The sequence below is a fragment of the Phyllopteryx taeniolatus genome, chromosome 4, assembly GCF_024500385.1.
Source record: "Phyllopteryx taeniolatus isolate TA_2022b chromosome 4, UOR_Ptae_1.2, whole genome shotgun sequence".
Taxonomy (NCBI): domain Eukaryota; kingdom Metazoa; phylum Chordata; class Actinopteri; order Syngnathiformes; family Syngnathidae; genus Phyllopteryx; species Phyllopteryx taeniolatus.
This window is the reverse complement of record NC_084505.1, coordinates 3,395,683-3,418,182: the sequence shown is the minus strand read 5'-3', so window position 1 is coordinate 3,418,182 and position 22,500 is coordinate 3,395,683. Positions and strand designations below refer to the sequence as shown.

General features: G+C 42.2%; 1 protein-coding gene across 5 annotated transcripts in view; it reads left to right on the top strand.

Moving 5' to 3' along the window:
• The window catches only part of cep44 (centrosomal protein 44), a 35,142-nt gene that overhangs the window by 7,994 nt on the left and 4,648 nt on the right, over window positions 1-22,500 (top strand). For 3 of the 5 annotated variants that reach the window (XM_061772059.1, XM_061772058.1, XM_061772057.1), the window contains exons 4-9: window positions 704-841; window positions 7,690-7,764; window positions 8,271-8,435; window positions 16,295-16,423; window positions 16,655-16,750; window positions 17,431-17,502. In XM_061772059.1, the coding sequence (XP_061628043.1) occupies window positions 704-841; window positions 7,690-7,764; window positions 8,271-8,435; window positions 16,295-16,423; window positions 16,655-16,750; window positions 17,431-17,502 (675 nt within the window). The remainder of the gene's footprint in view (window positions 1-703; window positions 842-7,689; window positions 7,765-8,270; window positions 8,436-16,294; window positions 16,424-16,654; window positions 16,751-17,430; window positions 17,503-22,500) is intronic. The other 2 variants (XM_061772060.1, XM_061772061.1) reach the window with 1 other exon arrangement.

Here is a 22,500-nt window from a genome sequence, read left to right as displayed (position 1 = left end):
CTAAAATGTAGAGTAATAATCAAATTACAAAATTAATCAAAAAAAAAAAAAACATGGCTATTAATAATTTATTAATGCAGCTACTAAATTTACTGTGCCATGTCACATACATGACTTAAACTGACACATTTTGAACCACTCTGGGTCAAATGTGTTTATTGTTCGCTGATGCAGTCATAAAGGCAAAGGAGAAAATAAATTAGGACCAGAGGTTAGTGACGACACGTCGTAATGTAAAGTGCTAAGTCTCACCTGATTCTTCCGAACAAGCAGATTCTACAGCATGTTGGCATGTGTCCTCAAGATGAGGCTTTTTTTTTGTTTTTTTGTAATTTGATTGAAAAAAAAATTAACTTCTCTGGCAGACCAAACTGAGCTTCTTGGCAGAGGCAATGCATAACGCCACCTACTGACCGACGAGTAATGACACTCTACATTCACAGCGAGGACGAACAGATAGAGGCAAAATCTATTAGTGGTGGCCAAAATTCACTTGTGGCAGTCCGCCACAAAAAAATTTATATGTGGGAAACCCTGTAAGACGCATAAACATTTATATGGTTTCATTGTCATAACTGCCCTCTGAGGGAAACCGTAACTACAACGTGACCTGCGACAAAAATGAGTCGGACACCTCTGTCCTGTTCCCTAATTTCCTTTTCCCCAAGGCAAGTCTTTTCAGTTTGACAATTTCTTTACCAAGGTTCTGCGAGATATATTCCACTACAAGCCCATAGTCTCCAAGCAACAGTTCCTGCAGAGGGGTTTTGCGCAAAGAAAGATTTCTACCCTTTGTGACATCATTGACTTGGTCCTGCAGAGACACAGTGAGCTGAAGAAGGTACAACATACATTCAACTGTTATTTTTTTGTCTAAATTTTCTTGTCAAACTCCATTGTTTCCTTTGTTGCGTATTAGTGGGTAAAATCAGGTACTGTAGGGCTCTGTATTTTGCATTTTAGAGCTACCAGATGGATCCTCGGAAAGCAACAGCCTCTTCCAGGGTCTGTGTAACCTTTCCAGGGAATGCTAAAATCTACAATGCTTGAAATCAGTGTGACAGTTTTACAATATATAGTTAATTAAATTGTTCAGCAGGGTTGGGTATCGTTTGCTTTTTTGTTTTTTGCTATACTAGGGCCAAACCAGTATTTTTACCACCATCGGAGCTAAGACACCACCAGGTGGTGATCAGTTGACAGCTGCGCCCCTCTCTTCACAGTGTCCAAGACATTTGGCCGCAAGTCCGATGACACAACCACTAAGTCGATCATCGAACTGCGGCCTAGGGTGTCCCGGTGCCAAGTGCTCGTGTGGACACCCTTATGATTGAACATGGTGTTCGTTATGGACAATTCGTGATGAGCACAGAAGTCCATTAGTAAGGGAGCCAAGTGTCAAAAAGTGGCTTATTTAAGGTTTTAGGGGGCCATTCATGATATACTTTTGTTTGAGGTATTTTTGAGTTGTTATAGTGATTCTGCACTGGGAAAAGAAATGTTAGCCCTTCCCGATAGTCTTGCAAATTGATGCTATGACCATATGTTTGACATTTCACCTCGGAGAAAAAATTACAGAAATATTGGTGTTGAGGAAATGAAATGGCCTCTAATAGGTACTTGACATTAATAAAACCACTCTTATTTGGTATCGTTCCATCCTAATTATTGATATTATGCAAATTATCATGGCATCATCATTGTTGTGATGACGTCACTCGAGGTCAAAAGGTCACCAATTTTGAGTGCAGGTGAAAATCTGGGGTACCTGCGCACATACTATTTTTTTTCTGGCAACATGCATTGGGATAGAAGAAAAAAAATGCAAAATGTAAAGAAGATAACAAGGAAGTTTCTACAAGTCATAAACTTCATATTTATGTTGTAGGTTACGCCTTTACCCCTGATGTCGGTCATGGTGCTTTGCTCAAAATTTGGATGAAATGCAGAAAATTGATGCATTTTTCCATGAATGGACCAGATATCCTTGGTCTCTGTTCGAACTGGATAAAGAGCATCCATGTGGCTTTGCGATGCGAAAGGATAATAAAGTGGACTTTGTTGTTGCCATGAGAGAGGCGTGTGTAACGTCCTGGGTCGAAAGCGAACAACTCGCAACAGATGAAGCCAGAACATTAGGAAGGAGCACTGGTATGATAATGGATATGATGGGATTCATACAGATTTCAGTAAACTTCAGATACGCAATCTGCAGAAGCTAATTGTTATGCGTCTTGACGGATGTCAAATCATCCATATTGTTAGAGATAGATATGATATCAATCCAGAGAGCTGTTTGAAGCAGGAGGAATGTAATTGTCGAGGAAAAAGAAACTCGATCCTTAAAGACCTTCATTCCACAGCCTCACCTACCCCTGCCAAAATGGAAATGACAACTGGCCTGGTCCAGAAGCTATCATCACTCTCAAATCCGCATCACGAGGAAGTGGGCACCCTTATTTTCGCTCATGCGGCCTACATAGTTAATGAACAGAAAACTGGTTGAATAATCATTGATGCAAATGACGCAGATTTAGTGATAATGGGCATTTTCCATGTTCATCGGCTAGATGGGTTGCAGGAACTCTGGCTTCACAAACGCACATTAGCATCAGATGTGCACATGTGCCATGCCATGTCCACATATCAAGAGGAAAAATTTGCGAATCAAAATATAACTGGGGTAATCATGGTAGCATACATCCTGACAGGTTGTGACACATTTAGCTATCCTTTCCGTATTGGCAAGAAACTTACTCTGAAAGAGGCACTGCGAAGCACAGATGACCTGGGTCCAGTGGCAGCCTTCGGTGAAGATAATATTGATGTCGATCAATCTCAAACCATAGTTAATTCTTCTCAGAACTACTTCTTTGCATTGTACGGCAAGAGAGGATTCCCTGGGACAATGGATGAACTACGATGCCATCTTTTCATGACTAAACACGGAGATTTGAGGTCACTGCCCCCAACTTCTGATGCATTCAAACTTCATCTACTACGAGCACTCAATCACTTGATCATTTGCAAAAAGGTTAGGGAAGTGATGCCTATATCACCAGATCCTACGTCATTTGGACGACACATAGAAAATGGTATTCTTGCAGCAGTCAGAATGACCAACGAGCGAAAGCCAAACTATTGTCAGGACAACCTGCAAATGTGAAAAAGGGCGTTGCCGAGTGAGGTGTCAGAGTAAAGCAGCAGGCATTCCAAAGTGCACAATTGCTTGTGGCTGTCGTGTCCTGTCGCTATGTGATCAACAGGGTACAGCCTCCAAAATAAGTTTGAGTGAATGATTGTAGTAGTTGAAAATAGTATTCGAGGGGACCTGTGTGATATTCTGGTCATTATTTTAAGAGTTATCACAAGCATTCAAGTTGTTTATGTAGTAAAGCCCAGGAAGCATTGAAATTTGCAAATTTTGGCCAATTCTGTGACAATCCCGTTTTTGTCATAAGGGGTTAATGCGTAATCTACCTGTTTTTACAAGGTTATAACTTGTAAAAACTTCCTTATCTCCTTTACATTTTGCATTTCTTTATTTTTTCTTTTAGCCCCTTGCATGTTGCCAAAAAAAAATAGTATGTGTGCAGTACAGCAGATTTTCACCTGCCCTCAAAATTGGTGACCTTTTGACCTCTCGTGACATCATGAACGATGTCATGATAATTTGCATAATATCAATAATTAGCATGGAACAATACCTTTCTATTGTTACCAAATACTTGTTTTATTCATTTCAAGTATCTATTAGGGGACAATTCCTTTCCCCGACACAACATTTCTGCAAATATTTCTCGGAGGTGAAATGTCAAACATATGGTCATAGCATCAATTCACAAGACGATCGGAAGGGCAAATTTATTTATTTTTTCCAGTACAGAATCACTACACCTACTCAAAAATACCTCAAATAAAAATATATCATGAATGGCCACCTAGTTCACAATCTGGGATCATTGGTTCCCCTACTACAATAACAGAACTCCGCTCGGGTTCTGATCGGGGGGGGGGGGGGGCGTTCCTCCCAATCACGCCCCTCCAGGTCTCACTGTCATTGCCAACTTGAGCATTGAAGTCTCCCAGCAGAACGATGGAGTCCCCAGCGGGAGTGCTCTCCAGCACCCCCTCCAAGGACTCCAAAAAAGGTGGTTACTCTGAACTGCTGTTTGGTGCATAGGTACAAACAATATTCAGGACCCGTCCCCCCCACCCGAAGGCAGAGGCAGGTTACACTCGTCCACCAGGGTGAACCCTAATTTACAGGTGCCGATCTGGGGGGTGGCAATTAGTAAACTCACACCTGCTCAGCGCCTCTCACCGTGGGCAACTCCAGAGTGGAAGAGAGTCCAACCCCTCTCGATAGGTCTGGTACCAGAGCCCAAGCCGTGTGTGGAGGCGAGCCCGACTATATCTAGTCAGAACTTCTCGACCTCACACACCACCTCGGGCTCCTTCCCTGCCAGAGAGGTGACGTTCCATGTCCCTTGAGTTAGCTTCAATAGCAACAAACAAAAATATTATTGTTTCCAAGACTGTTATAACAGATCTGTTTTCTAAAACAAAAAATTATACTGAAAAAAATTAAAATATAGATCGATAAGTGTTTTTATTAAGGCAGCTACAATGTTCGTGTGAGAGCACACAGTACTTTCCCATGGTCTTTGTAAATACTCTATTCTGATTCGCTCAAAAAAATGCCATCTGCATTTGCCTGAGCTGTTAGATTACACGAGCATACATAGCAACCTGACACTGTCAGATTTTCTGACAAGTAAACGTGAAATACTCTGAGGACAGAAATGAGCGAATTTAAAACAATGAGTGATTTAATCATTTACTTTATTTGGTGATTACAACACCTTTGATGACTGGGATGCTGCTAAGGAATTGAGGTAAAATGAAGACACAAAAGCAAGACAAAGAGTTAACTCTGTAAGATTTAAATCAGATCGTGGATGAGAAGGATGAAATTAACGCAAAGAAAACAACAAAATAGGCAATTAAAACACTGAGACACTTCCTGGCACAAAAAACTGGCAAACTGTCCAGTCAACAAAGACTGACATACAGCATTGCCAGCCTGAGCGCTTACATCGCCTGTCACATATAAATATACCCAATATATGTGTAATAATAAAAACTGATTTTATTATCATACCTGCGGTTGTTATTTAACATTGTCAAACTAGAAAATCTAATTGGTGGAGTACTGAATAGCGTTTACGTTCCCTTAGAAAGTTATGGTATTGGAATGACTTGTAGTAAATCTTCCAGGCGTTGGAAGTAAAAATAAATTGTTTCAGTAAAACTCATTTTGACCACAAAATGTATGAAATTCTGAATAGGTTGTTTCATTAATTATTTTTGTTTGCAAGTGACCATGGTATAAGCGGGTTATTTTCAGGGATTAATGGACTTGGCGGAAGCAACCGTCCACTGATGCATGATGGTTCATTATTCTGCGATATAATGGCATATCAAGAATCAGAATTATACACATCTATTTAGTCAAATGTCACAAATTATTGGAATTTTTTACCCAGAAGTCTGGAAATTAGAGTCTGTAAAAAGTATGGAATTTTGAAATCTCAAATGTGTGGGAACCCTGCCTGCTGTTCTTAGCTATAATTTTTTTCATGGGTTTTTACAGTACACTTACTGCAATGCCTCACAGTCATTTTTCATTTCATTTTCAGCCATTTGTTGAACGCCAGGAGAACATTAAAACACAATGAACTAACTCACACAGGCACCTCTCTCAGCCCACGCCCTGTCAACCCCGGCTCATGCCCAGACACTCAGATGCAGACTGCAATTCACATAGTATTTTCTATACTATTTCTATTTTATGCTTGCAGTTCTTTGTGTTCAAATACTTTTACATGTTTAAAAAGTGTGTTTTACCGCAATTCCAATGAAGAGGGGATGTTGTGTAAAACATAAATAAAAACAGAATACATTGATTTGCAAATACTTTTCAACCTGTAGTCAATTGAATACACTACAATGACAAGATATTTAATGTTCAAACCGATGAACATTAGTTGTTTTGCAAATATGTTTTCATCTTAAATTTGATGCCTGCAACACGAAAGAAAGAAGAACAAGAAATTAAGAAACTATCTGGGACAGGGTCAATAAAAGACTGGGAAAGTTGAGGAATGTTTACAAAACACCTTCAGAAAACCAATTTCAGTTAACACAGGCCAGTCGCGACATGTACAAATGCAATTTAGCACTCTACCATGCAACGGGAAAGCCATATTATAACAAAACAGAGAAATGCTGCTGGCTTCCCTGGGCCGAAGCTTATCTGAGATGGACTGACAAAAAGTGAACAAGTGTACGGTGGTCTGACAAGTCCACATTTTACATTGTTTTTTAAAATCATGGACGTCGTGTCCTCCAGGCTAAAGAGGAAAAGGATCATCCGGATTGTTATCAGCACAAAGTTCAAAAGCCAGCATCTGTGATGGGATTGGGGGTGTGTTGGTGCCCATTGCATTACTAACTTGCACATCTGTGAAGGTATCATTAATGCTGAAAGGTACATGCAGGTTTTAGAGCAACATATGCTGCCATCCAAGCAATGTCTTTTTCAGCGATGTCCCTGCTTGCTTCAGCAAAACAATGCCAAGACACATTCTGCACGTGTTACAACAGCGTGGCCTTGTAGTAAAAGAGTGCGCGTACGAGACTGGCCTTCCAGCTATCCAGACCTGTGTCCCATTGAAAATGGGTGGCACATTATGAAGTGCAAATTACAACAATGGAGACCCTGGACCGTTGAGCAACTGAAGTTATACATTATCAAGAATGAGACATCAGCCAGAATGAGACAGAATTCCACGCAGAAAGCTTCAACAATTAGCCTTCTCAATTTCTAAATGCTTATTGAGTGTTGTTAAATGGAAAATTGATGTAACACAGTGGGTAACATGTCCCTGTCCCAGCTTATTTGGAATGTGTTGCAGGCATCAAATTCATAATTAATGAATATTTGCAAAAACAGTTTATCAGTTTTTAAACATTAAATATCTTGTCTTTGTAGTATATTGAATTGAATATAGGTTGAAAAGGATTTGCAAATCATCATATTCTGTTTTTATTTACGTTTTACACAACGTCCCAGCTTCATTGAAATTGGGGTTTGCATGTTCAAAGTGTGTGAGAGTGGTAAAATTATTATTTTTTTAAATTCTGAATGATAATTATTTTTCACAGATTTTTATGTACCACCCGTGGGTGGGTCTTGAATGTGTCCCTGCGATTAACAAGGGTTTTGGAGAAATATAATCACGTTTGGGCGGCACGGTGGTCGACTGGTTAGAGCGTCAGCCTCACAGTTCTGAGGTGCGGGGTTCAATCCCCGTCCCCGCCTGTGTGGAGTTTGCATGTTCTCCCCGTGCCTGCGTGGGTTTTCTCCGGGCACTCCGGTTTCCTCCCACATCCCAAAAACATGCATTAATTGGAGACTCTAAATTGCCCGTAGGCATGACTGTGAGTGCGAATGGTTGTTAGTTTCTATGTGCCCTGCGATTGGCTGGCAACCAGTTCAGGGTGTACCCCGCCTCCTGCCCGATGACAGCTGGGATAGGCTCCAGCACGCCCGCGACCCTAGTGAGGAGAAGCGGCTCAGAAAATGGATGGATGGATAATCACGTTTGCTTTTTTTGTTCTTAGCCCAGAGTCAGAAATTCAGTGTCCCACAAGGACACAAGAGCAGAGCACCATCCAAAACTGACTCAGCCAGATACTGTAAGTATATAACTATGTAATGCCTATATATCCAGATGCAAAATCCAGCGCAAATCTGTGTCTCTTGTCTTATCACAGATACACAGTACATGCTGTCTTTTGTAAACCATACACCAAAATAAAATAAAAAATGTGTATATACTGAAAATAGTATATTATATTGACAATCAGTTTTCATAATATGTTCCCTATAAACAACTTTACATAAGATTTATGACAGTTTCAAAAGCTGAAGGACACTGAAATTTACCTTAAATTTTAAAGGTTCTGGCTTAAATTAAGATATAACAAAGTTTATAAAAGTCAACACATCCGTTGGAAAAAAAATAAAAAATCCTTGATGTATTACTGTACATACCTAACCGATGAATACAGAAGTGTCTGCAGTCTAAGAACATTTATTCCAGTCATTTAGAAGCAATGGTATTGAGGTTCTATTAGTTGAGGAGATGCAGTAAATTTGACAATAATAATAAAGTAATGATTCAACGTATCTTTTGTTTCAGGTTTGTGACCGGCCCTTTGTTGTGAATCACATGAAAAAAGACAACTCATTGTCATGTGAGAGTGGAGTGCAGGTCTTGCATGATGAAGTATACTCATCCAATTCTTCTGAAAATAGGATTTCAAGCCTGACAGAAAAGAAGCAGGAGGAGGATAATATTCGATATGTAAGACATTTCTAAAGCTGAACATCATACTCTTATGTAAATACGAGAAGTTTACATACATTTAATTAGTATTTGGTATCATTGCCTTTAAACTGTATGAATTTAGTCAAATGTTTTGTATTTCCCTCCACAAGCTTGTCACAATAGTTGGCAAGAATTTTGGCCCATTCCTCTTGACAGAACTGGTGTAACTGAGCCAAGTTTGTTGGCCACCTTGCTCGCACATTACTTTTCAAGTCTGCCCATAAATTTTCAATAGGATTTGAGAATCAGGGCTTTGCAATGGCCATTCCAAAACATTGACTTTGTTATCCTTAAGTGACTTTGGCAGTTTGGCAGTATGCTTCGGGTCATTGTAAATTTGGAAGACCCATTTGTGCTCAAGCTTTAATTTCCTGGGTGTTGTCTTGAGATGTTGCTTCAGTATTTCCACATAATCCCATATATTTTGTGAAGGCACCAGTACCTCCTGTAACAAAACAACCCCACTACATGATACTGACAGCCACGTATTTCAAAGTTGCGATTGTGTTCGGTACAGTACTCGTTTCACTGTGTATAACGACACAATCTTACCAGCATCAGTCAGCATCTTCACAAAGTAATTTGCTTTTGTTCTTGGGTTGAAATGCGCATTTCAGACGAAAGCACGTTCATTTCTGTGGCACAACACATCTCTTTCCTGAGCGGTATGATGGCTGAACAATCCCATGGTGTTTATACTTGCATATAATTGTTTGAACAGATGAACATGGCGCCTTCAGGCATCTGGAAATTGCACCCAAGGTTTAACCAGACTTGGGCAAGTCCATAGATCTCTTCCTGATATCTTGGGTGATTTCTCTAGACTTTCCCTGATGTTACACAAACAAGCAGTGGGTTTCAGGTGTGCCTAGTTAAAATACATCCACAGGTGTGGTGTGTATCTTAATTACTCAAATGTTGTCAATAAACCAAAAGTTATCAAAGAAATGACACGACTTTTGCCAAATTGTTTAAAGGCATCGTAATCTTACTGTATGTAAATTTTTGATTTCTAAGAAAAAAATTATTCTCCAAACCTTCCAACTACTCCGGTTTTGTCAAAATTAGTACAGTTTTAAATACCGTAATTTCTCGTGTATAATGCGCACCCATCTATAATACAGACCCCAATAATTCTGGAAAACCCTTCTACCTATGTATAATGCATTTTTACAATGCATGATTTTGCTTCTACCCATATGATCAAAACATTAAGTATTATCTGTATTTTTTATTTTATTTTACTTTATTTTTTTCCCCGAAGAATTCTTCTGAAGTTAAGCATTTTATTTGAATACGTATTACTTTTTTTTTTATTTACTTGCTCTTATTTAGAAAGTCACCCTATTTTATTTAGTAAATGAGAAAAAACACAGTTGAGCTCATATTTTTGTTTACCCAGGCAGCATTTGTAAGATGTGTACAATTCTTTAAAGAAAACATGAAGGACCAGGCGAAACACATTTAAATTTATTTTAATGGGATTCAAGTTAAACTTTCAAGCATTTCAGAAAAGCATTATCATTAAACAAAACAACCATAATTAATAATTAATAGTGGTTGTTCTCCAGTCATCAATCGTATTTATAAAAAAAACAAAAAATTATATATATATATATATATATATATATATATATATATATATATAATATAATATTTCACAAATTCTGCCAGGGCATGTAAACTTATGAGCACAACTGTACATACAGTGGGTACGGAAAGTCTTCAGACCCCCTTAAATTTTCACTTTTTGTTCTATTGCAGCCATTTGCTAAAATCCATCCATCCATCCATTTTCTGAGCCGCTCCTCCTCACCAGGGTCGCGGGCGTGCTGGAGCCCATCCTGGCTATCTTCGGGCAGGAGGCAGGGTACACCCTGAACTGGTTGCCAGCCAATCGCACATACAGACAAACAAGCATTCGCACTCACATTCACACCTACAGGCAATATAGAGTTTTCAATTAACCTACCATGCATGTTTTTGGGATGTGGGAGGAAACCGGAGTGCCCGGAGAAAACCCACACAGGCACGGGGCGAACATGCAAATTCCACACAGGCGGGGCCGGGGATTGAACCCGGGTCCTCAGAACTGTGAGGCTGACGCTCTAACCAGTCGCCCACCGTGCTGCCATTTGCTGAAATCATTTAAGTTTATTGTTCATCATTAATGTACACACACACAGCACCCCATATTGACAGAAAAAAACGGAATTTTGAAGATTTATTAAAAAAAGGTATTCAGACCTTTTGCTCAGTATTTAGTAGAAGCACCCTTTTGAGCTATTACAGCCATGAGTCTTTTTGGAATGATGCAACAAGTTTTTCACACCTGGATTTGGGGATCCTCTGCCATTCCTCCTTGCAGATCCTCTCCAGTTCTGTCAAGTTGGATGGTGAACGTTGGTGGACAGTCATGCTCAATTGGGTTTAAGTCAGGGCTCTGGCTGGGCCATTCAAGAAGAGTCACAGTTGTTTTGTTTGTTCTGAAGCCACTCCGTTGTTATTTTAGCTGTGTGCTTAGGGTTATTATCTTGTTGGAAGATAAACCTCCGGCCCAGTCTGAGGTCCTGAGCACTCTGGAGAAGGTTTTTGTCCAGGATATCCCTGTACTTGGCCAAATTTATCTTTCCTTCGATTGCAACCAGTCGTCCTGTCCCTGCAGCTGAAAAACACCCCCACAGCATGATGCTGCCACCACCATGCTTCACTGTTGGGACCGTATTGGACAGGTGATGAGCAGTGCCTGGTTTTCTCTGCGCTTAGAATCAAGGCCAGAAAGTTAGATCTTGGTCTCATCAGACCAGAGAATCTTATTTCTCAACATCTTGGAGTCCTTCAGGTGTTTTTTACCAAATTCCATGCAGACTTTCATGTGTCCTGCACTGAGTAGAGGCTTCCGTCGGGCCACTCTGCCATAAAGCCCCGACTGGTGGAGGGCTGCATTGATGGTTGACTTTCTAGAACTTTCTCCCATCTCCCGACTGCATCTCTGGAGCTCAGCCACAGTGATCTTTGCATTCTTCTTTACCTCTCTCACCAAGGCTCTTCTCCCCCGATTGCTCAGTTTGGAAGGGTTCTGGTCGTCCCAAATGTCTTCCATTTAAGGATTATGGAGGGCACTGTTCTCTGAAGAACCTTAAGTCCAGCAGAATTTTTTTTGTAACCTTGGCCAGATCTGTGCCTTGCCAAAATTCTGCCTCTGAGCTCTTCAGGCAGTCGTTTGACCACATGATTCTCATTTGCTCTGACATGCACTGTGAGCTGTAAGGTCATACATTGACAGGTGTGTGGCTTTCCTAATCAGGTCCAATCAGTATAATCAAACACAGCTGGACTCCAATGAAGTTGTAGAACCATCTCAAGGACGATCAGAAGAAATGGACATCACCCGAGTTAAATATGAGTGTCACAGCAAAGGATCTGAATACTTATGGCTGTGTGATATTTCAGCTTAATAAATCTGCAAAAATTTCAATAATTCCGTTTTTTTGTCAATATGGGGTCCTGTGTGTACATTGAGGGGAAAAAAATTAACTTAAATGATTTTAGCAAATGGCTGCAATATAACAAAGAGTAAAAAATGTAAGGGGGTCTGAATATGTTCCATACCCACTATATATGCAGTCATACGTACCCCTGTCATATTGGAATGAAAGTAGGCTGCATCTTTTTCATGACCTCTCGATGGCGGTCATATATTAGAATGAAATTGTACACCTTTCTCCTAACCTCTAGGTGGCAGTGGCATACTGGAATGAACGTGTACAGCTTTTTCATAACATCTAGATGGCGGCATACATTTATAAAATGGGAATTTTATTTTATTTTTTAAAATTTTCCCCTATACCCATGTATAATGCACACCATTGTCTTTTGAAATGTTTTTTTTGGGGGGGGAGGGAATGCGCATTTTGCACGAGAAATTACGGTAAACCATTTCGGTTTACGGCTGCATAGATAAAAAATGTCTTTTCACTTGCAGAATGTGGCTTGGCATTGTTTTGCTGAAGTTGAAAATAGTCCGCAATCTAGAGAGGACGAGAAGGTGTGGTCATGAAAATAACTTAAACTTTGCCAATTAGCGAGTGAGGGGCTGTCACGTGCTTGGCGTCTAAGTACCACAGCAAGCGATTGCATCACATAAGATTTGAACTCTACCAACCAATCGCGTGTCTGCCGTGCAGCTGCGGATAGCTAGCTACTAGCTGCTAGTGTGGCTCACACAGCACTCCACTCAATCTCATTAATCACTGCCTCCATGGTGGGGAATAAACTACAATTCTGACAAGTACCGTGATTACGAAAGGAGCACGAGGAGTCACTAACAGGAGAATATAGCTCAGCCATGCTAAACCGTCGCTAAGCTATCGTTAAATGTCACGTAGCAAACACCGGAGTAAGTGATTAGTGCCACAGTACAATTTTCACTCGTCTCGCTGGAACAACCTTCATTCCAGCGGAGGATAACCATCTATGAAAAGCAAATTGTGTGTGTCTGCAGAGAAAATGGAATACACAACCACACACAGGACAGTCCGAAAACCCGAAATAAATTAAATGGGTATCGCCAAGAGGAGGGGGCCTCGAAGATGATTAAGTATTAATATATAATAAATTATATCAGCAATGTTATTTTTCTGTTTGCACAGAGTGCTGAGGTTTAAAACAAATTATATTGCAGTTTTTTCAGAGATGTTTTTGAGTAGTATTTGTACATTACAACATACTGTATGACCATTTTTTTACACATGCTCAATACAAATTCATCCATACATTGTACATATTTACATTTCATATTCACCTTTACAGGCACCTACATGATATTTTACGTGTAAACGTACATATATATTTAAACACATATACATGCCCACACATACTGTATATATACACATCTCAAACTTTTATAATCACAACCACCATGTACATGAATATATACAGTATTTTATAGCCTTTGCGTTTCGAGAGTGCTGGATTTTGATTTTGACTTTTGAAATCTGCACAAAATTACTTTATTTTTTAAATCAATTTTGCTGTGCTAAAGGACCATACAACATGATATTTCTTGTAATGTGTCAATCTGTAAATAAAACCCTCTACATTATTGTACATTTAGCAATTTAGTGTCAACAAATTGTACTGAATTCATCAAAACGAAATGAAAAGTAATTTAAGAAATAAGTAAGCTGTCAATATTTCGTCGCTCAAATCGACTCATAAAATATCAAAAATATAAAGAAAATATTCGCATTGTTCAGAGTTTTTCTGGTTGCATGTGTTTGTATACTCTGAGATGCAAATGTTCCTGACAAAATCAAAATATTCCTCACAAATATCCAGAATTTTCCCGAGAGGTTATGATAGAGGCTGGCATGTCTAGGAAAGAGCGGTATCGAAATTTAAAACCATAACAATCGGCACTGATTTCTGATGACCTCCTGTTGAGACATTCTGCATGTGAGAGGCTGTTTATAGCATTTTTTTTTATTTTTGGTTAAAGTCCCCCGATGATTATCGCAGAAATGTGAGGTTTTTAGCCACATTTTAACGTCTAAATGGAAAAATTCATTTTTCATCGTGGGGGCTTTGTTTTACTTCTCCACGTGGTGGTAGGGGTTTATGTTATTGGACTTCTGTGCTCACCACGGATTGTCCATAATGAACACCATGTTCAAGCATAAGGGTGTCCACACGTGCACTTGGCACCAAGACACCCAAGGTCGCAGTTCGATGATCAACTTTGTGGTTGTGCCTTCAGACTTGTGGCCGCATGTCTTGGACACTCGGGTGAAGAGAGGGGCGGAGCTGTCAACTGATCATCAACTGGTGGTGAGTTGGCTCCGAGGGTGGGGGAAGATGCTGGCGCGACCTGGCAGGCCCAAACGTGTTGTGATGGTCTGCTGGGAACGTCTGGCAGAATCCCCTGTCAGAAGGAGTTTCAACTCCCACCTCCGGCAGAACTTCACCCACGTCTCGGGGGAGGCGGGGGACATTGAGTCCAAATGGACCATATGCCGCGCCTCCATTGCCGAGATGGCCGACCGGAGCTGTGGCTGTAAGGTAGTCTGGGCCTGTCGTGGCGGGAATCCCTGAACCCGTTGGTGGACACCAGCGGTGAGGGATGCCGTCAAGCTGAAGAAGGAGTTTTTTTGGGCCTGTGGGACGACTGAGGCAGCTGATGGGTACCCGCTGGCCAAGCAGAATGCAGCTGTGGTGGTCGCTGATGCAAAAACTCTGACGTGGGATGAGTTTGGTGAGGCCAATGATTTCCGAACGGCTTTGAGGTCCCAGTACGACCAGTGTCAGAGTTTGGTCCGCATTGGACTTCTGCAGTAAGTAGGACTCGTTTCCTGTGAGTGTTGGACTCCGCCAAGGCTGCCCTTTGTCATCGATTCTGTTCATAACTTTTATGGACAGAATTTCAGAATGCGTAGAGGGGGTCCGGTTTGATGGCCTCAGTATTGCATCTCTGCTTTTTGCAGATGATGTGGTTCTGTTGGCTTCATCAAGCCGTGATCTCCAACTCTCAGCAGAGTGTGAAGTTGTTGGGATGAAAATCAGCACCTGCAAATCTGAGACCATGGTCCTCTGTCGGAAAAGGGTGGAGTGGCCTCTCCAAGTCAGGGATGAGATCATTCCCTGAGTGGAGGATCTCTGGGTCTTGTTCACGAGTGAGGGAAGAATGGAACGGGAGATCAACAGCCGGATCAGTGCAGCATCTGCAGTCACGGTGGACTTTGTATCGGTCCGTTGTGGTGAAGAAGGAGCTAAGCCAAAAGGCGAAGCTCTCAATTTACCGGTCGATCTACGTTCTTACCCTCACCTATGGTCAACGAGCTGTGGGTCGTGACCGAAAGAACAAGATCCCGGATACAAGCGGCCAAAATTAGTTTGTTAAAACTACCTCTGTAGGGTGTCCGGGCTCTCCCTTAGAGAGAGTGTGAAAAGCTCGGTCATCCGGGAGGGTCTCAGAGTGGAGCCGCTGCTCCTCCACATTGAGAGGAGCCAGATGAGGTGGCTTGAGCATCTGTTTAGGATGCCTCCCGGACGCCTCCCTGGTGAGGTGTACCGGGCACATCCCACCGGGAGGAGACCCTGGGGACGACCCAGGGCACGCTGTAGAGACTTTGTCTCTTGGCTTGCTTGGGAATGCCTCGGGATCCCCTCGGAAGAGCTGGAGGAAGTGGCTGGGGAGAGGGAAGTCTGGGCTTCCCTTTCAAAGCTACTGCCCCGTGACCCGACCTTGGATAAGCGGAAGAAAATGGATGGATGGATGGGGCTTTGCACACCTGAACCCCCCACCAGGACGTTGTCCTGGACCTACCGGAGCCTGTGGCCCCTGGACCGTGCCTATTAGGTTTTTCTGGTTCAAAAGCTGGCAGGAAGGCGTCTCTCATTATTCTGGCATTTAGCAAATAAAAATATTTTTTTCATCTTAATTGATATAAAAGAGGAAACGTTTACTCTGATTACATTTCAGTGAGGGGAAAAAGTGTATTTTTATACATGTAACGGTGATTTCAACTATCTATTGAAATGACATTTCAATCTGAGAATTTTCAAATACATTTTGGAGATGGCAGAAGAAGCTTATTTGCCGGTTATTGATTGTTTTTCTGTTAGAAAAATTACGGCAAATTGAAATGAAACATTGAACTATTCATCATTTTTAATAAGGATGTTCAATACCACTTTTTCAGACCGATACCAGGATGAGTTTTCACTGTTGAGTATTCACCAATTAAAAAATTATATCACCAATCCAAAACTTTGCTGCACCTAATGTATTAATAAATATAGTAGTAACTCATCCACAATGTCATTTTGTCTTTCAGTCTTCCAATATAGAGCGAAGGCTTTCTGTAATGGAAGTTCAAATCGAGAGTCTTTGTTGTGGTCTTAAAAGGCTCAGTGCCCTGGAAGACCATCTGGAGGAGCTAACAAGCCGGACTAACACAGAAAAGGTAATGAGAAATGGTTTATTCATCAGCATTTAGCCTGATTATTTAGTTGTGCTGATAATTTATGGAAACACGTGAGCATAGTGTGCTTTACACTGTATACTGATGTGAAAGGACAATTATGATCTAATAGGAAGACCAAGGGGAGTACTGTAATTAACCAAATCATTTTATTTAGTGCAATCATCTCAACCGAAATGACATTTACTCAATCCTATTATGTTCTTTTAAAAGGAACAAGAATTGATCACAATATCAAGAGAGAGCTGGGAAAATCTAAATGGTAGAATCCTATTACTGGAAACTAAACTGGAACTGGGCCACACAAAGGTAGGACATGCACACAGTCAACCTCTGAACAGATTTGTGGAGCTCCTCTTTTTCAGTGCGTATCCTGAAAATAAATTACATTTTCACTCTTTATGTAGTTTTTGTGTGCATTGCATCACACAAGAACCAAACCCCACATGTCAGAGTAACGGGGTGGTGCAGCAGTGATAGACTGCTTGCTTTGTGCCTTCTTCAAGAGCACCTCGGCAATGAATGTCAATTCACAAACAAATGAAAGGCACAAGGCTCAGTTGCAAGTTCACAATGGTCTGTACCAGTGGTATTAAGGGCTTTGGGTTGGGTTGACACGCCTTCTTTCTGATGTGTATTTTACACGTTATACAGAGTAATAACTCAATTGCACAATGACGTAGATAAATAAACCTGTTACATTTCGTATAGCTCTGTTTTATAGTAATTTACACAGTGCGTCTGTGAGCTTTCTAGTTTGCCATTTGAAAAGCCTATTGGTAATGAATTTGCTTCACAAATTCTGCCTTGCGAGAAGTAGCTGAGCAACTTGAAAGGATTGGGAAATAGAATCTAAGCATTTCTGTTCATCTAAGATCACTGTCTGTTCAATCCAGTTTATTTCACCTGTGTGGTTTTAAATGTTGCCTGTGCTAGCTATTATAACATTGCAGCTGGAAGAATTTCTTAACTTCTTATTTTTGTTATAGTCAGGTTTTCCTCCACGATGTGAGTCATCTGCCCTATTCCACTCTTTCAGCTCCAAATCTGATGCTTCCAAGGTGAGAGAGTAAAGCACTCACATCAGTGTTGTGGAAAAATATCTCTTTTACTACAACCCCAATTCCAATGAAGTTGGGACGTTGTGTTAAACAAATAAAAACAGAATACAATGATTTGCAAATCATGTTCAACCTATATTTAATTGAATACACTACAAAGACATTTGTTTTGTAAATAATCATTAACTTAAAATTTCATGGCTGCAACACATTCCAAAAAAGCTGGGACAGGTGGCAAAAAAGACTGAGAAAGTTCAGGAATGCTCATCAAACACCTGTTTGGAACATCCCACAGGTGAACAGGCTAATTGGGAACAGGTTGGTGTCATGATTGGGTATAAAAGGAGCCTCCCTGAATTGCTAAGTCATTCACAAGCAAAGATGGGGCGAGGTTCACCTCTTTGTGAACAAGTGCAAAGTGGAAAAGTGTTCTGTGGTCCGACGAGTCCACATTTCGAATTGTTTTTGGAACTTGTGGACGTCGTGTCATCCGGGCCAAAGAGGAAAACAACCATTCAGACTGTTATGGACGCAAAGTTCAAAAGCCAGCATCTGTGATCGTATGGGGCTGTGTTAGTGCCAATGGGATGGTTAACTTACACATCTATGAAGGCACCATTCATGCTGAAAGGTACATACAAGTTTTGGAGAAACATATGCTGCCATCCAAGCAACGTCTTTTTCATGGACGCCGCTGCTTATTTCAGCAAGACAATGCCAAACCACATTCTGCACGTGTTACAACAGCGTGGCTTCGTAGTAAAAGAGTGCAGGTACTAGACTGGCCTGCCTGCAGTCCCGACCTGTCTCCCATTGCCAAATGTGTGGCGCATAATGAAGCGTAAGATACGACAATGGAGACCCCGGACAGTTGAACAGCTGAAGTTGTACATCAAGCAAGAATGTGAAATAATTCCACCTACAAAGCTTCAACAATTAGTGACCTCAGTTCCCAAACGTTTATTGAATGTTGTTAAAAGAAAAGGTGATGTAACACTGCGGTAAACATGACCCTGTCCCACCTTTTTGGAACATGTTGCAGCCATAAAATACTAAGTTAATGATTATTTGCTAAAAACAATAAAGTTTATCAGTTTGAACATTAAATATCTTGTCTTTGTAGTGTATTAAATTAACATGATTTGCAAATCATTGTATTCTGTTTTTATTTATGTTTAAGACAACGTCCCAACTTCATTGGAATTGGGGTTGTACAACAACAACAAAAAGATTGAGAAACTCAGGCAGTGCAAGAACCCAAAAATAGAATTTAGCCCAAAGTCAGTTGGGATATGATATGATATGATTTGGTGAGAAAAACGGTGACGTTTTAAATACTTATTTTAGCCGCTGTCTCTATGTGTGTGTGTGCGTGTGTGTCCCACAAAGTCTCCTCCAAAAGTATTGGAACGGCGAGGTCAATTCCTTTTGTTTTTATTGTACACTGAAGACATTTGGGTTTCAGATCAAAAGATGAATATGAGATGACAAAATCTGAATTCCAGCTTTTATTTCATGGTATTTACATCTAGATGTGTTATACAACTCAGGACAGAGCACCTTTTGTTTGAAGCCACCCACTTTTCCAGTGACATTGGAACAGACACGATTAATCCATCCATCCATCCATTCTCTACCGCTTATCCGGGTCGGGTCGCGGGGGCAGTAGCTTCAGCAGGGACGCCCAGACTTCCCTCTCCCCAGCCACTTCATCCAGCTCTTCCGCGGGGATCCCGAGGCATTCCCAGGCCAGCCGAAGGATGTAGTCTCTCCAGCGTGTCCTGGGTCGTCCCCGGGGTCTCCTCCCGGTGGGACATGCCCGGAACACCTCACCAGGGAGGCATCCGAATCAGATGCCCCAGCCACCTCATCTGGCTCCTCTCAATGCGGAGGAGCAGCGGCTCTACTCTGAGATCCTCCCGGATGACCGAGCTTCTCACCCTCTCTCTAAGGGAAAGCCCGGACACCCTGCGGAGGAAACTCATTTCGACCGCTTGTATCCGGGATCTTGTTCTTTCGGTCACGACCCACAGCTCATGACCATAGGTGAGGGTAGGAACGAAGATCGACCGGTAAATTGAGAGCTTCGCCTTTCGGCTTAGCTCTTTCTTTACCACAACGGACCGATACAAAGTCCGCATCACTGCAGACGCTGCACCGATCCGCCTGTCGATCTCACGTTCCATTCTTCCCTCACTCGTGAACAAGACCCCAAGATACTTGAATTCCTCCACTTGGGGCAGGATCTCATCCCCGACCTGGAGATGGCATGCCACCCTTTTCCGACTGAGGACCATGGTCTCAGATTTGGAGGTGCTGATTCTCATCCCAGCCGCTTCACACTCGGCTGCGAACTGCTCCAATGAGAGTTGGAGGTCACGGCTTGATGAAACCAACAGAACCACATCATCTGCAAAGAGATGCAATACTGAGGCCACCAAACCGGACCCCCTCTACGCCTCGGCTGCCCCTAGAAATTCTGTCCATAAAAGTTATGAACAGAATCGGCGACAAAGGGCAGCCTTGGCGGAGTCCAACCCTCACCGGGAACGAGTCCGACTTACTGCCGGATATGCGGACCAAACTCTGACTCCGGTCGTACAGGGACCGAACAGCCCGTATCCGGGGGTTCGGTACCCCATACTCCCGAAGCACTCTCCACAGGACTCCCCGAGGGACACGGTCGAACGCCTTCTCCAAGTCCACAAAACACAACTCGGGACGTTGTGAGTCGGTGGGGAGAATACTTCGAAGACCTCCTCAATTCCACCGACACGCCTTCCCATGGGGAAGCAGAGTGTGGGTTCTCTGAGGCGGGCTCTCCTATCTCTGGGTTTGAGGTCACCGAGGTCGTTAAAAAGCTCCTCGGTGGCAGGGCCCCGGGGGTGGATGAGATTCGCCCGGAGTTCCTAAAGGCTCTGGATGTTGTGGGCTGTCCTGGTTGACACGCCTCTGCAACATCGTGTGGACATCGGGGACAGTGCCTCTGGATTGGCAGACTGGGGTGGTGGTCCCCCTTTTTAAGAAGGGGGACCGGAGGGTGTGTTCCAGTCTACATGTGTTTTGTAGACACGATTAAATTAACTTAAAATGAATAACATTTAATATTTGGTCTAGGTTATATGGATTTGAGATAAAACGTAATTTATTAGAGAAATTAATTTGTCGAACGTGAGCGTCTGCGTTCACTTCCGTTTTTGTCCGATTTACGTTTTAACGTTAAAATCAGACCATTTTATCTCGTAAAGGGGCACCACGTCTCTTTTTAGATGTATAAAACAAGGAAAAAGTGACGAAAAAACTTCTATGTCTAATAATTTGAAGGTTGCTTCAGGAATTCAATAAGAATCCTAGATCGTATCATATCCAAAAACACAAACGATACAGATAATGGGTTTTATATAACATTTAATGAAATCTAACTGGGGTATAACTACAGGGAAACAATGCAGAGAAAAAGAAAACAAGGTACAGGTAAGCATTCGTAAAGCAGGTCAAACTTGTGGTGTAGGTGTGAAGTGAGGATGTGCGGTGAGCAATACATGAAGCTGGGATTCCTGTTGCTGTTAATTTAAACCCAAATATGCACCAATCTGTACTTTAGTAGACCGCTCGTTGGAGTTACATTGCGTGGAACACAATTTAGGCAGGCTGGTCGATCTCCCGGATGCTTGGCTGGTCTGGTCGAGGACAGGTGGTTTTGATGGAAAAAGGAGGAAGAAAAAAAAAAAAAAAAACCTTCAAGTGCAGAGCGGCCGAAGCCCGTGAGTGGACTGGTCGCCGGGCACTCAGAGCAGACGTGCGCCGCCCGTTTCCTTCCCAACGGAGCTTCGTCCGTGAGCTGCCCAAGCACCCGCACAGGTAGCTCGGGGCGCTGGCTGGGTACCCTGCGGTGGGGGAAGGTCAGGCTCGCCACCTCGTGGTAAGAGGTGGGGCTTCCTAGCTGGGCCAAGTTCTTTGGCAAGGTTGAACGAACAAGCGAGAGTGAGCGCCGGACAAACAAGCTTCGACCTTATATGCACAAGGGCGAGAGAGAGAGTGCCACCCCCCTGGTGACCAAAAGGGAGATGGATCGCCTTTTAATACTACTTTTTATCACTCGGATTATTTGTGGTTTTAATCCCGCGGGAGTAAAAGATTAATTATTGGATCTAAGATAAGGAAACCGGTTTCCAGCTTTGCATTGTCACGCACACCCTGTTAAATCCCTTCAAAGAGTGTTTCAACCTTATGTAGTGGCTAAAAACACTTACTGTTTGTTTGTATAACATTTCTGTGTTCGTTTTGAGATAAACACAAGCATATTCGGTGGGCAAACAAATTTAACCAGCAGACATTCAAATTTGGAGAAATACAATCACTCGTGACATTGGTGTGGTGGTAGGCATTGTGAGCATTCATGCAAAGTTATTAAAATGTCACACAACATTCAAATTCGGTGAAGCTGGTCCAGAGTGTTGTTGCCGTTGGGAGTGACCTTTGAACTTTTATCTTGGCATGTGGGACCAGCGAATTTTCTAACTTTTTGGGTCGGTATCTTGAGCCCTGCACACACAGGGGGTCTTCTGATGACTGGGAGCCCAGGTTTCTGTTTTAATTTAAAGTCCGGGTGAGAAGCCAGGTTCTCTGGTCTCTGCTTTTGACGTGCTCCTTCAGGCTGGCTAATAATTAATTTAGCATCCGTGTGTGATAAACCAGGGATCCCCGTGATCGTCTCTCTCGGCGGGGTGCGGAGACAGGGATGCAGCCCAGTGCGAAATAGGGGGTCATGGTGGAATCTGGCGAGAGAATGTCCGTTACATTGGTGACAAGAGATTTGGTGGCATAATCCTTCCAATAACTGCATCAAGCCTGCGACCCATTGACTTTACCAGACTGTTACATTCTTCATTTGAAATGCTTTTCCAGGCCTTTATCGCAGCCTCTTTCAGTTCTTCTTTGTTTCTGGGGGTTTCTCCCTTCAGTCTCCTCTTCAAGAGGTAAAATGCATACTCTGTT